The sequence below is a fragment of the Pristiophorus japonicus genome, chromosome 13, assembly GCF_044704955.1.
Source record: "Pristiophorus japonicus isolate sPriJap1 chromosome 13, sPriJap1.hap1, whole genome shotgun sequence".
NCBI classification, from domain to species: domain Eukaryota; kingdom Metazoa; phylum Chordata; class Chondrichthyes; family Pristiophoridae; genus Pristiophorus; species Pristiophorus japonicus.
The window spans coordinates 163,391,386-163,407,439 of record NC_091989.1 but is presented as its reverse complement, the minus strand read 5'-3'; the positions used below and the strand labels follow the sequence as shown (position 1 = coordinate 163,407,439).

The 16,054-nt window shown below is 43.4% G+C and overlaps 1 protein-coding gene across 3 annotated transcripts in view; it reads right to left on the bottom strand.

The window, feature by feature from the left end:
• Positions 1 to 16,054, bottom strand: part of cmip (c-Maf inducing protein) — a 241,759-nt gene that overhangs the window by 106,915 nt on the left and 118,790 nt on the right. For all 3 annotated transcript variants that reach the window (XM_070898229.1, XM_070898230.1, XM_070898231.1), the window contains exon 2: positions 2,199 to 2,324. In XM_070898229.1, the coding sequence (XP_070754330.1) occupies positions 2,199 to 2,324 (126 nt within the window). The remainder of the gene's footprint in view (positions 1 to 2,198; positions 2,325 to 16,054) is intronic.

Here is a 16,054-nt window from a genome sequence, read left to right as displayed (position 1 = left end):
ATTATTAAAACATGTAAATGTAGGTCATTACTCCCTTTAGCTTACTGCCCAATTTACCAAATTTGCGTAATAAAGGGGGAGATTTTCTCTGAGTTACATACAACAAAATTGTAAATGTATTCTTTATAAATGGGTGCATGATTTTACAGAGGAAATACTTCTCATCTTTTACTGGACAATACTCTATACTTCTTTTGTTCAATCCAGCTATAATTCCAATTTAGTTTTAATCAAAATTCAAAATACACGAACTATATAAAGGCTTAGGGTTATTTTGTAAGACGCAAATACTCACAGTCACCCTACAGTGCAATAACCTTGCATCACCCTCAGAAGGGTTAACATTTGATAGATTGATTATTTGTGGGATTGAGAGGTATTATGTTTTCTCTTTCGACAACATTTCAGTCAGAAACTCAAAGGAACACTGCCCTAAATGGAAGCATTCATCCCAGCTAAAGTCAACACATTAACAAGCTAACTGAATCTCCAAATCAACCTCCCTCCAACCCAAGTTGGATCATATAAGGGCTTTGAACTTTACTGACTATTCTAAGTTGAAGGGAGTCTAATCTCTCTCCATACTTCATTAGATCAGACAAGGGCATTTAACTAGAAGGTAAATGGATGGAGTCCAATCATTGGTAAATTTGGCAGTAAGCTAAAGGAAGTAATGACCTCCCTTGACTTTGTTAACAGCCTCTAGACTATCCTCGGAATTCTAGAACCGAATCACTGGGGATATTGAAACTTCATGAAATTGAAACTTCATGAAATTAAAACCCCAGGGCTGCAATAACATTAAAAGTAGGGCCTTCTCCTTTGGTTAGAAGTGGAAGAAAGAAAGGAGGACAAAAAAGGAGGAAGTTTCTGAATCAAAAGCATAAAAATATAAGAAACAAAAGCCTGTTTGGGAATAAAATATAAAAAATCCGCTGGAATGTATTTGAGCAATCTGAGGAAATTGCTTAAATCAATCAGAATCAGTTAGATTGAATTCACTGAAGAGTTGGATTTGTTGAGGTATTTGCTGGATACGTGCCAATAAATCAAAATATTTTATTCAGAATAAATGTCTTTGATAAAAAATGCGTCTAGATTACCAAGTCTGATCGGAATGTAGAAGCAGAGAGAGATCATTTGATAGGAGAGGGTTACACAGGGTATACAACACAGAAACAGGCCATTCGACCCAATCTGTCCATGCCCATGTTTATGCTCCACTCGAGCCTCCTTTCGTCTTTCCTCATCTAACTCAGTCCGCATAACCCTCTTATTCCCTTCTTCCTCATATGCTTATCTAGCCACTCTTTAAATGCACCGATACTATTCGCTTCAATCACTCCCTGTGGTAGTGAGTTCCATATTCCCACCACTCTCTGGGTAAAGAAGTTTCTTCTGAATTCCCCATTTGAGTTTTTGGTGACTATCTTATATTAATAGCCTCTAGTTTTGCTCTTCCCCACAAGTGGAAACACTCTCTCTGTATCTACTCTATCAAAACCTTTCATAATTTTGAAGAACTCCAATAGGTCACCCCTCAGCCTTCTCTTTTCGTGCCTGTTTATCCTTTCCTGACAGGTATAACTTTGCATTTCTGGTATCATCCTTGTAAATCTTCTTTGCACCCTCTCCAATGCCTCTGTATCCTTTTTATAATATGGCGACCAGAACTTCACGCAGTATGCAGATAAGTGAAGAAAGGAAAGGAAAGAAAGACTTGGATTCATATAGCGCCTTTCATGACCTCAGGACGTCCCAAACCGCTTTACAGCAAATTAATTACTTTTTTGAAGTGTAGTCACTGTTGTAATGTAGAAAACACGGCAGCCAACATTGCACACAGCAAGCTCCCACAAACAGCAATGTGATAATGACCAGATAATCTGTTTTAATGATGTTGATTGAGGGATAATTATTGGCTAGGATACCGGGATAACTTCCCTGCTCTTCTTTGAAATAGTGCCATGGGATCTTTTACATCCAGCTGATAGAGGGCCATGGTTTAATGTCTCATTCAAAAGACGGATCATTACAGTTTTAGCTAAACTTTCTCTCCACAAAAGCATTTGTGGTTACCTTGGTAACATCTTCCCACTCGTCTTCCAACCTCTCTCCCAAAACAAAGTAATTGCAAAATGGTTCATACTGAGATGCTCATGTTTTTAGTTTCTCAGAGGCAGCATATGAAAATTTACCTGAAGTAGAACAGTGCCTCCTGGGATGGTGAGCTGTAAACAGTATTTCGGTGCATTCTCCCATGACAACAGTTGAACATCCTCAATAGCACTGTATGAGATGGCATTCTCCATGTAACCGGCGGGCTGCAACAAAAGCAAAAAGTGTTTGTATTAAATGACCTGTGTAAAACAACAAATAAGAAAAATAAAATCAATTATTGTACACTTTTCTTGCAGATGCTCAGTGATGTCAAAAATGTCCAGAACGAGTATTATTTTTGCATGATCCATGTGGCACGGTAGATTAGAGCTCGGCATGCCATGCCACTCAGTAGTAGGATTTGGGCTCTAGCCCAGTGACTGTATACAGTGTGATTTCCCGGTCACAAATGGAGTTATCTCAGGAGGAGTCAAGTCATAATAAGGTATAAAAAGGGGAGAGAAAAATCCCTGCTTTGATCTGGTTCATGCCAACTGGGTCAGAATGGGGAACTATTGACCATCATTGACCAAGTGTTGCAAGATAATGTGTGGATAAATCTCAGATGAGAAAGAACTAATTTGCAGTGGGGGTTGAACATAAATCTAAATTGAAACTTTTACCTTCAGACTAATGTCTGATTGTTTAGAACCATTTGAAGCATAAAAAGGCAAACAGCTAATCACATTTGCATCAAGGCTGAGGCATTTAGCCTTTTTCTACACTTAGTGCCTTGCATTGAATTCAGGCACCAACCTATGCTACAAGCCCTGCTGGCACTGAACAAGCACACACGTGAGCATCAAGTGACTCTTAACGACTCTTAACAACAAGATGGACCTTCTGAATCTCGATCTGCAAAAATCAATGTAATGTATGCACTGTGAGTATGTTCACAGGTTTGTAGAGTTGTTGCCCTCACAACTTGAGCCTCCTTGGGGAAAGCCCCTCCGTGCCTTTCAGTTCTGCGCGGAGGGGATTCCTGTATGGGCTGCTCTTGCACATTTTCCACGTTGCCATCCTCGTCTGCCGTCCGGACATGCCATGGCGCACCATCTTGCCGTCCGGAGGAGGCGGGGGTCCCCAATGGAGTGCTGTCTATGTGGGAGTCCTCCCCTTATTTATTGGGGACTTGGCCTGGAGGGTGTTGCATGGACCAGTCCCGTGCAATAAGTTTTTAAGTCGGTTCACGGGCTCCCAGGCCGCCTGCAATTTCTGCGGTCTGGAAGAGTCCGTGTTCCATGTTTTTATTGAATGTGTGAGGTTGCAGCCCCTGTTCCATTATTTGAAGAGGCTGCTCCTCAAATTCTGGTTGCACTTCAGTCCCACACTCCTGATCTTTGGGCACCCTGTGCGGAGGGGAGCGGGCAGGTCGGAAGGCCTCCTCGTAGGACTGCTCCTGAGCATGGTCCGTGAGAGGTGGGCGCCGGAGGGACTGGAGTGCAACCAAATTTTAATTTGATGTTTTTTGTCGAATAAAGTTTAAATTTGTTTATTGCGCCAGTTTTAGTGCTCCCCCCCCCCCCCCCCGCCCCCTTTTAGCCAGGGGGCACTTGTATAATTTGTGTTTTTACTGCCCTCAAAAAAAAACAAGGGCCGCTTGTTTGAAAGTGTTTGGTGTGTGTCCCCCTTGATGTGATGTTCACAAGACTCAATAAAACCCCAGTCAGTTGGGTCTAGGTCATCCACGATGAGGTATGCAGTTGTGAGCCTAGTGAATGAACTGGTAATGTGCAGTTTGATTGTTAAACCTTTGTTAATAAACCAACTAATTCTTAATAGCAATGTGTTGCTATGAATTCGTAAACAAAGAACCCATGAAGCAAATACATTACAACTAGCAATGAGCATCTTGCACAGGACATTTTGTGTTCCTCGACAAAAATGAAAATACTGAATATTTATGTAGAGAAAAATCTTTTCTCTATAAACTGCAGTTTACCTTATTCATACATGTGGCAGATGGCACTAGACTATGCACCATCGGCTAGATCTTGACTTTGGCGATACGTTGTTCTCTTTCATTTTCTTTTGGTACGTAAAACCACTTTAACGGGACGCAGGGCCATTCAAACTCCTGCACATGCGCGTTTGTTTCCATTGAGAAGCTGGTGCACTGGCTGCGCGGGAGCCAGAGACAGCTGTGCAGCAATACGGCCGCACAGTTAACAGGGAACGTTGGTGCGATAGTGTAAAATGGCGAGTTGGCAGCCCGCTTTACATCTCTCCAAGTCAATGGAAATTACAATTGGGAGAGATATATTTATCGCACAAAGTCAAGATCTACCCGTATAAAACGTTCATTTACCAACAGCAATTATTAGTATTGATACGCAACTGTCATTTTTCAGATTGAACATTAATTCTGCTTATGAAAGAAAGAACAACTTGCATTAGCGCATGTCATGACCCCAGGACGTCCCAAAGTGCTTACACCAATGAAGTACTTTTGAAATGTAGTCACTGTTGTAATGTAGGAAACACGGCAACCAATTTGCACACAGCAAGCTCCCACAAACAGCAATGTGATAATGAGCAGATAATCTGTTTTTAGGTGTTGTATGAGGGAGAACTATTGGCCAGAACACCGGGGACAGCTCTCTTGCTCTTCTTAGATTAGTGCTGTGAGATTTTTTACGTCTACCCGAGAGGGTTTAACATCTTATTTGAAAGACAGCACCTCTGATAGGACAGCACTCCTTCAACACTGCCGTGCCTTCAGCCAAATAGGCCCTAAACTCTGGAATTCCCTCTCCAACTTTGGTTCCGTGTTAATTTTTCTCTGATTATGTGCCTGTGAAGCACCCTGGGACATTTTCCTACTTTAAAATAATATAATTGCTGTTGTTGATGGTGCTCTGATAATCTGGCCCACACAGACCAGGCAACTCCATTCCAGTTCTTATTTGCTGTTTTATCCTGGTAGTTTGGAAGACACTGTTCTTAATTCTGTTACCTCATTGGTGACCAATGCTAAATCAGAATATCAAGATCAATTGGTATCCAGAGCTTGATCTATGCAAATTAATAGAGACATTGATTTAACCTTTGTATATGGCCTTCATGTTATGTAGCTCAATGCTACCCAAAACCAAAAACATGGACACATCTGATATAGACTATAAAATAACAGGCAACTGGAATGAAGTTTAAAGCAGTACTGTAATTCAATCCACTGATTCTGATGGCATTCAGGAACAGAGCAGCTTTGTTCTTGCAGTTTATGATATTATTAAAACTGCTCAATATAATTTCTGCTTTGTAACTAATGGACAGCCAGTCATTAATTAACCTTACTTGATACACTTGTTAGAGGCGGTGCAACAAAAGGTTCACTAGATTGATCTCTGGGATGAAAGGGCTGTCCCATGAGGAGAGATTGAGCCTATACAGTCACTCTCTGGAGTTTAGAAGAATGAGAGGTGATCTCATTGAAACATACAGGGTTCTGAGGGGGATTGACAGGGTAGATGCTGAGAGGTTGTTTCCCCTGGCTGGTGAGTCTAGAACTAGTGGGCACAATCTCAAGATAAGACTGAGATGAGGAGGTATTTCTTCACTCCGAGGGTTCTGAATCTTTGGAATTCTCTACCCTGGAGGGCTGTGGATGCTCAGTCATTAAGTATATTCAAGGCTGAAATTGATAGATTTTTGGACTCCAGAGGAATTAAGGGATATGGGGATCGGGCAAGAAAGTGGAATTGAGGTCGGAGAGCAGCCATGATCTTTTATTGAATGGCAGAGCAGGCTCGAGAGGCTGCATGGCCTATTCCTAATTCCTCATTCTTATGTTCTTAATTTTCTCCCCTTCTCTTATGCAGGCTCTGACTCATGTTGGGGTTATGTTTCCACAGCCATTGACAACCCTCGAGGATTTCATCCAAATGTGAGTTCAGACAGCGAGCAAGCTATTCAACCATGGAGATGTCACAGGTCAGCTCAATCCTGCCATCACTCAATACTCATACAAGGAGTCACCAGATGACAACCAAGAAGAGGAGTCCCAGTTGATTGTTTGTTCTCTTTGATAGCCCAGGACTGCCAAGGCTATTTACCTCACCCCTATCAGGTGACGTCAGCACTAAGAACCGCATGCCAAAAGTGGCTCATTTTTACTCTATGGCTCAGTGTCACACGAAATGTGGTGTTTAACTCACCATACCAGTGGATGAGCCCCAGCCATGTGTCATTCTATGCCTGTATTCCACACCTTATCCAGTACTTGCGTGTTAAGCAAGAGTATATCAACTGCAGATACTAGGGTGCGTTGTAAATGTATTGGGGAGTTTTGAAAATGAAGTAAGGTCAGTCTAAAGTAGCTGTTCTAAAAACTCAGCTCAATGTCACATTACCAGGCACACTAACAAAGTTTTGCGAACAAATACGTTTGTTGTACTTCTTACAGCAGCCTGCTCGCATTTGCTACAGCATGCTTAATTTGTAGGGCACTGTGGGAAAAGGCAGAGACAGTCTACGTCTCCCTAGACACTTCTATTGCAATCTTTCTGAGGGCTGATACATAAAATGACTCCGTTTTTATGAAACAACAATACGAATTATTCCACAGGAATTGCACTACTGCATGCAGTGTGTTGCGAATGCATTGGGGAGTTTTGAAAGTGAAGTAAGCTCAGCTTAAAATAGCTGTTCTCAGAATTCAGCTCAATGTCACATTACCAGGCACACTGGGCAAAGTTTTGCGAAATTTGGATTGCAGCACAAATACGTTTGTCATACTTCTTACAGCAGCCTGCATGCGTTTGCTACAGCATGTTTCATTTGTAGGGCACTGTGGGAAAAGGACAGACTATCTACATCTGCCTAGTCACCGCTATTGCAATATTTCTGAGGGCTGATACATAAAATGACTTTGTTTCTAAGAAGCAATGATACGCGCAATTCCACAGCAATTACACTACTGCCTGGAGTCTGTGCTTCTCACAAAATGTTGAATAAACACCAGTATAAAAGACAAAAGCAGCTTTAATTCTGTTAGACGGCTGTCTGTTTGAGGGAGGAAATGAACTCTAAAATTCCAAGAGGCCAATTCTTCCCCAGCACACAAACATGCAGGAAATAGACTGAAACTTAAATCATAAAGGCTCATTAAGCAACACAAAATGGTGGACTATAAAGACTAGCTACTGAAAGGTAATGTAACAAATGCAAAATATTACTGGCCAGTTATTATAGGTAATGTCCCTTTGCACACTTAAGTCTTCCAAGTTTGCAGCGTCCTAAAGCAGGTGCCTCACTGATAATGTTGAAAATGAGATTTAAATATCTGCCATCTGCATGTGACCAATCAAAAGCATTTCAGGGCTAGAAATTCGTCTCGGGCGCAAAACCGGCAGTATGGGCGTGGCCGCCTGTTATACGCAGCGCCTGATATTCAGTTCCACAGATGAATTTCTAGGCCTCGGTATTGGAGAAAATAACTGTTTCAAAAAGAGACCAAGTGGTAGATTTTCATCGTCGCCACCTGAGTGGGAATCTATCAGAGCGGAAATAAAAACCGGACGGCTTCTCGAAAGGGCAGGCGATCCACTGGGCCTGATTACCACCCAGCTGGTGAAGACACAAATCGACCCCTATAATGCCTTGACATTGGAAACAGTTAAAGAGGCAGTGTCATCATGGAAAAGTGTTTGTAAATAATCAAACAATGCCGTGGGTTAAAGCTCACGACTGTGTCACTGAACTGGGCCACCATCATAATAAAAGTGGATTATTGCTCATCAAACATAAAGAATGTTTGCCAAATACTTTCTCATAAAGATCATGCCTGTTTAGCAAGTTCCAATGTCCAATTGTTGCAGCTTTTGCTTAAAGGAGCTTTTTTATCCACAGGAATACTAAAGCTGCACAAGAGATACCAATAAACAAGCACATATTGACATGAGCTGAGAGGAAAGGGCCTCTTCATGGAATGAAGTTGACCAGAAATTCAGCTCCTACTTCCAATTGTCTACAAAATGTTTATGTAGCAAATGACAAAGTATCCTGACTCCCCCTCCAGATAACACCATCGTATTCAACTGGAACAAAACAGCAAAGACAATAAAAAGTGAATTCTGTGTTAAATGGCCAGTCCTTTTATCAACTTAGAAATAATTCACTTTTATATGTGCTTTCGAGTAAAGTGCTCAATGAAATTCCTGTCCATCCTTGATACAAATAATCAAACAATACCTCAGCAATCGCCATATTAGACATGTAAATTGTGCTTGTCTCCCTATTCAAATTGAATGAGGATTTAACTACGAGAGAGTTATAGTTAGATAGAATTCTCAGCATAGGTCTGTGTAGGCAAATTTAAACCTGGAGACAGGAAGTAAGTAGTAACTTGATAACTCATATTTAGAGCAGACAGCAACCATCTACAAAGGGTAGCACTTTAACCCTTACAGAACTGTAGCTCCATCGCTGCACTCATATGAAGAAAATATGCAAAAACTGAAGTTTGTAATGCAAATACTGGTTACTAACAAACCTGAGATGAGGTTATGAACTCACACAAACATGACGCACAGCTGCCTAGAGGCTTCTTTTATCAAGGATCCTGTTTTTTTTTTAAATTGTGCTAATCAAGTTGCAGGATGTTAGTGCTGGGGATTGGAACTGTTCTCATTCCGGGCATGCAGTGTCAGCATCAAGCGCTCCCAAGTCGGGTATAATGCAGACAGAAGCAGAGTAAAGCTCCCTATATTCCGCTCAAACAATGTGCCCTCAGACCCTACCTCAGAAGAGTAAACCCTACTGCACCAGTGTGACTTTCTTTCCATTTCTCACACCATCCCATCCTGCAATCTCTGAGAGCAGGAGTATCAATTAGTGCTGAATCAGGGTCAGTTTGATACTGCAGATATTTGCCCAGTAGGAACTGGATTGAGACTGCCTAAATACACTTCTGGCAAGTGTCTTACAGCCAACAGACGGAGGACACTTGTATCCCATCAGTGTGGCCTGGATATGAACCCAAATCTGAGGGGTAAAAGGCCAGTATCTAACGTACTGTACGCAGTGTTTCATTTACTGTGCTACCTCGTTCCCAAGGATCCTAATTATCCTCACTCATACTGTTTGCTAATGGTCCTCTATCTCTTGGGAATTTTATGGTGTCAGACAATTAGAAAATCTCGGGGGAATACTGGAAGTTCAGTAGCTATTGGAACCTTCGCCTAGTATCTTGCTAGGAGGTCTAAATACTGTAGCGTTATCCTGCATGAAACCTTCATGTGTTGAGATCCAATAGCCACTGCTCTGCTGCCATTGCACAGTTGGTGGCAATCTGAAAGAAAACGAGCCAGATTCACCAAGACCGGCTGCCAGGAGGATATAAAAAAAAGGGGTCCTGCCAGCATTAGCAAAGACAGGCAGTTTACGCTGGGTCTGTGCTGGCTGTGTGAGGACCACGTGTCAGAAGACAGCAGCACTCGCACTGCACTTAACCAACACAAAAGCAGATAATTACTGCCACTGTTGTAACACCGCTTCAGCAGCTGTGTCTGGTCCCACCACTAGCACAGTAAATAGGTTGGAGATCAGTGAGCAAAATCAAAATAAGTACCAAACTTTCCCGTTGCATTGACACAGTAAGATTTCAAGCCGGGCCTTATTTTGTTAGCTATTTACTTAACAAAAACTAAGCAGGTGCAATGATAGGCAGATTTGATGGGGCAGATGGATCCTTCTAGGCTGCATTAATCAGTTCTGTTTACTGGATTTCCTTATTACAATATGCATGTTTATAAGAGTATACATATTATAATGACAAATGGTAAATTCAACTTTCTCTAAAAGTCTTTTTCTTAAAAAAAAGATGAGGACAGGGTGTATGGAACATCTGGGTATTTGTGGCCGGGGCAAATGTTGAAGGAGTTCGAAATTACAGCCATGAAATCACAAAACGTGCTCCAAGATCTATTACATACAACGCCGTCAGAACATATTCCATAACAAATGCTATGTTAAAGACCGCCACTGATTTCCCCAGCCCAGTTCCACCTAATCTTTTGGATCCACTCCAAAATTCGCCCTTCCCCATCCCCCATAGAAGTCTATTATGAAATGGTCGAAGTTGATGATGTTCTGTGTCCTATCTGACATCACTTGGGGCAGCCTGTGAAATGCCAAAAATATCAAGCTGATGCGCTAACCATCACAGCTCACGGCTGAATGGTAAACATCCTGCTGCTGTGAATCTTTGATGTTTTTTTTAGACATAGAAGACCAAAAAAAACACTTATCACCCCTGTGCTCTTCTACCTACATTGGCTCCCGGTCCAGCAATGCCACAATTTTTAAAATTCTCATCTTTGTTTTCAAATCCCTCCATGGTCTCACCCTTCCCTGTCTCCATAACCTCCTCCAGTCCTACAAACCTCCAACATCTCTGCGCTCCTCCAATTCTGGCCTCTTGTGCATCCCCGATTTTAATCGCTCCACCATTGGTGGCCGTGCCTTCAGCTGCCTGGGCCCTAATTTCTTCCCTAAACCTCTCCGCCTCTCTCCTCCTCCTTTAAGATGCTTCTTAAAACATACCTAATTGAACAAGCTTTCGGTCACCTGTCCGAATATTTCCTTATGAAGCTCGGTGTCAAATTTAGATTGGTAACACTCCCGTGAAGCGCCCTAGGAAGTTTTAAGTTAGAGGCACTATATCAATGCAAGTTGTTGTTATGTTTAATGAGGGTGTTTCGGTCAAATCGATTTGCTGGAATAGATGCACTATGCTTCAGGGTTCCTCGGCTACAGCGTATTATGTTGGCCTCCCAGGCAGGCTCACACTGCTGAAGACTGTATGCAACTGCAACGTGAGCTTTCAGGCAATAGTTTACACTTTTGAAAAATATAAAATATAATGGTCCGGGAGCCAATGTGTGGCTGGCAAGTGCGTTATTGCATCAGTGATTCACCTTGATAGTACCTGAACGTGGTAAAATGATTCTCAAGGCACTTTACCATGACAAACAGGCCCCTTTCAGCAGGAAACATGAACAATTTATGTCAGGAGCTATTGCCTCTGCCTTGTACTTTTCAAACTGCACCAAGACCTTTGAACTCAATTCAATGAAATTACACAGTAAGGCAGGACTAATTGCATACATGAAAGAGGAAACAGCATGTGAATCATCTGTAAAATGCCATCACATTCAGGATAACCTTATTTGATTTGTGGGTGGGATGCCAAGCCAAGGCCCATTTTTATACTAAAGAAAACAAGCCATTAAGCTGTGCTGAGAGACACACAGATTACTGGTCTCTGTTAATTAACGGCAACGTGGCCTGTTTTTCCATTCATTTTGAAATTCAATTTTTAAAAAACTGTGTTGCACCAACTATAAACAAAATCCTTTTGGAATCATTCGGAAAGCAATGGATTTCCCTCACATGGTCCCCACTCTCTCTCTTGGCACACATCACCCTGCACACTTTGTACAACTTGTGACTGGTCTATGTTTGAAAGACGTAGAAAATTATTCCTAAATAAATCTAAAAGACTGTCAAATAATAAATTATTTTTGTCTGCAGATTATTTTTCTTACATATCACACCTCTGTACTAGAACAAGACTGCTGTTCTGGTTAGGCCTACAGCTGTTTTGTGATTTTGCTGCTCAAAAGATACTGAAGACCCCACTTCTGGAAGCACTTTACAATGAAGCGAGCTTTACAAAGAGCAGATGCCCAGGACTCCTGCTAACAATAACGCTCCTTAATATAAAAGGACCCGACTCTCAGAATCCCAGCCGCACTAGAGGCCCATATCGTGGTTCTCGTAGGCTGTCGTTGTGTCTCTACTTACAACTGGATACGCAGAGCCAGATTCCCTCCCGCCTCGCTATTGACGTTGGGAGGGATATCATTCCCCCAACAGACCTGGACTGAAGCAGCTGCATGCAGAAATCCCAGGTCTCTGTTTGAGTGCTGCACCCCGGGGACCTCTTACGATACTGCAAGTGTGCCTTTTAAGCATCTGTATTTGGAGTCAGCGGAGGTGAGAGCTGGACAAAGAAAGCCTGATCACAGGCAGAGAACAGGAACTACGAATGGATCAAAGCCTAGAATCAGACATTCCGGCGCTGAGAATCCACATTAAAAGGACCATTGTTACCACACCTGGTCGATTACATGGTGCAGTTATTTCATCACCAATCATATCTGCTGCTACTAATTGTTTGCTTTTAGCAAGATTTCGGTGTTCACACTGCAGCTGATATGGCATGTGCTATAGTATCAACTAATCTCGAGGTCCAACGTGTTGAACTTGTTTCCAAAGCAGGTTGTTCCTGATGGCTCCAAGAATTCAGTCTGCATTAAAACATCCCAAAGTTGTGACAATGTCCTTTACGTTTTAAAATACCAAAACTGGGTTGCTAGTTCTCAGGTTACTAGACTTCTCATGTATTTTTATGCTATATTTATGTATGTGTGCAATATACTTCATGGATAGGATAAAATTGCTATGATAATATTATTTTCCAAATTTCCATGTGTAGTTCAACGTCGGCTGAAACTGATACTGTCATCAGGTCCAAATGTGATCTGTAATTATGCAGATCATCCTATTCCAGAGTTCCCCCAAATTAGATTTCCCAAAACATTACTGTTATATATGTAAACCTGTAAATACCTTGGGATCCCACAATCCCTTGGGAGCACCTATATATATAAGGAGGCCTCACATGATGGAGAGGCTCACATGATGGAGAGGCACTCTGGAGACCTGTAATAAAAGACTACGGTCACACCTTACTTTGAGCTTACAGTATCTGGTCAGATTCTTTATTCAAGACATAACAACTGACGATGAGATACAGATGATGAACCAGATCGCAACAATGCAGAGAACTGTGGGCATCCTGGAGAAATTTTCAGAGGGAGATGATTGGGAAACCTTCGTGGAGCGACTCAACCAATACTTCGTGTCCAAAGAGCTGGAAGGAGAAGCGAACATTGCCAAACAAAGGGCGATCCTCCTCACCGTTTGCAGGGCACCAACATATGGCCTCATGAAAAATCTGCTCGCTCCAGCAAAACCCACAGAGAAGTCGTATGATGATTTGTGCACACTGGTCCGGGAGCATCTAAACCCGAAGGAAAGCATTCTGATGGCGAGGTACCAGTTCTACACGTACAAGAATTCTGAAGGCCAGGAAGTGGCGAGCTACGTCGCCGTGCTAAGGCACCTTGCAGGACACTGCGAATTTGAAGGACACTTGGAGCACATGCTCAGGGAATTCTTTGTACTTGGCATTAGCCACGAAGTAATACTTTGCAAACTTTTGATTGTAGAGACCCCAACCTTGAGTAAAGCCATAGTGATAGCCCAGGCGTTCATCACCACCAATGACAATACCAAACAAATCTCTCAGTACACGAGTGTTGCTGCAAGTACTGTGAACAAAATAATGTTGTTTTCGAATCACAATGTACAGAGCAGGACTCACGTGCCTGCAGCTGCACGTCCGCAGATGTCTCAGAGTCCACCATCAAGGGTGGTGAATGCAAGACCATTAACACCTTGTTGGCGCTGTGGGGGTGATCATCGTTTCCATTGATGCCGCTTCAAAGGATACGTTTGCAAGGGCTGTGGAACAATGGGACACCTCCAACGTATGTGCAGGTGAGCTGCAAACCCTGCTAATCCTGCAAACCACCATGTTATAGAGGGGGACAGATCCACGGTGGATCACAACGAACCAGAGCCTCAGACTGAGGAGGCAGAGGTTTATGGGGTGCACACATTTACCACAAATTGTCCCCTGATAATGCTGAAGGTTGAATTAAGTGGACTCCCAGTGTCAATGGAGCTGGACACAGGCAGGAGCCAGTCCATAATGAACAAAAAGACTTTCGATAAATTGTGGTGCAGCGAGGCCTCAAGGCCAGTCTTTACTTCCATTCGTACTAAACTGAGAACGTACACAAAAGGAACTGATTCCTGTAATTGGCAGTGCTACCGTAAAGGTCTCCTACAATTTGCGGGGCACAATTTGCCACTCTGGGTGGTACCGGGCAATGGCACCACGCTGTTCGGCAGGAGCTGGCTGGGAAAGATTCGCTGGAACTGGGACGACGTCCGAGCGCTCTTGTCCGTTGACGACACTTCATGTGCCCAGATCCTAAACAAGTTCCCCTCGCTGTTCGAACCGTGTATCGGGAAGTTCCAAGGAGCAAAAGTGCAGATCTACTTGATTCTGGGGGTGCGACCCATCCATCACAAGGCGAGAGCGGTACCATACACGATGAGAGACAGGGTGGAGATCGAGCTGGACCGGTTGCAACGAGAGGGCATCATTTCTCCCACCGGGTTCAATGAGTGGGCTAGTCCGATTGTTCCAGTCCTCAAGCAAGACGGCACCGTCAGAATCTATGGTGATTACAAAGTAACTATCAATCATTTCTCCCTGCAGGATCAATACCCGCTACCAAAGGCAGACGACCTATTTGCAACGCTGGCGGAAGGAAAAACGTTCACGAGGCTGGATTTGACCTTGGCCGACATGACGCAGGAGCTGGAGGATTCAACGAAGGGCCTCACCTGCATCAACACGCACAAAGGTCTCTTCATTTACAAGAGATGCCCGTTTGGAATTCGATCAGCCGCGGCGATATTCCAGAGAAACATGGAAAGCTTGCTGAAGTCGGTCCCGCGCACCGTAGTCTTCCAGGACGACATCTTGGTTACAGGTCAGGACACCGTCGAGCACCTGCAGAACATGGAGGAGGTGCTTAGTCGGCTTAATTGTGTGGGGCTCAGGTTAAAATGCTCGAAATGCGTTTTCCTGGCCCCTGAAGTGGCGTTCCTGGGGAGAAGACTTGCGGCGGACGGCATCAGGCCCACTGATTCGAAGAAGGAGGCAATCAAGAACGCACTGAGACCACAGAATGTGACAGAGCTGCGGTCATTTCTAGGACTCCTGAACTACTTTGATAACTTCTTATTGGGTCTTAGCACACTGTTAGAACCACTGCACTCTTTACTGCGTAAAGCGGATGAATGGGTATGGGGTAAAAGCCAAGAAAATGCCTTTGAGAAAGCTAGGAAACTGTTATGGTCACACAAATTGCTTGTGTTGTATGATCCATGTAAGCGTTTGGTACTAGCATGTGATGCATTGTCATATGGTGTTGGGTGTGTATTGCAACAAGTTAATGAATCTGGGAAATTGCAACCAGTTGCTTATGCATCCAGAAGTCTATCTAAGCCCGAGAGGGCCTACAGCATGATCGAAAAAGAAGTGTTAGCGTGTGTTTATGGGGTAAAGAAAATGCATCAATACCTGTTTGGGCTCAAATTTGAATTGGAAACCGACCACAAGCCACGTATATCCCTCTTTTCTGAAAGTAAGGGTATAAATACGAATGCATCGGCCCGCATCCAGAGATGGCCGCTCATGTCCGCATACAAGTACGCCATCTGCCACAGGCCAGGCACAGAAAACTGTGCCGATGCTCTCAGTAGGCTGCCCTTGCCCACCACAGGGGTGGAGATGGCACAGCCCACAGATTTAGTTATGGTAATGGAAGCATTCGAGAGTGAGCAATCACCCGTTACCGCCCGATAGATTAGAACCTGGACGAGCCAGGACCCCTTACTGTCCTTAGTAAAAAAACTGTGTGCTCCACGGGAGTTGGTCTAGTGTCCCGTTAGAGATGCAGGAAGAAATAAAGCCGTACCAGCGGCGCAGAGATGAAATGTCTATACAGGCAGACTGCCTCCTATAAGGTAATCGGGTAGTGGTGCCAAAAAAGGGCAGGGACACTTTCATTAGTGATCTCCACAGTACCCACCCAGGCATTGTAATGATGAAAGCGATAGCCAGATCTCACATGTGGTGGCCCGGTATCAATGCAGACTTAGAGTCCTGCGTGCACAAATGTAACAC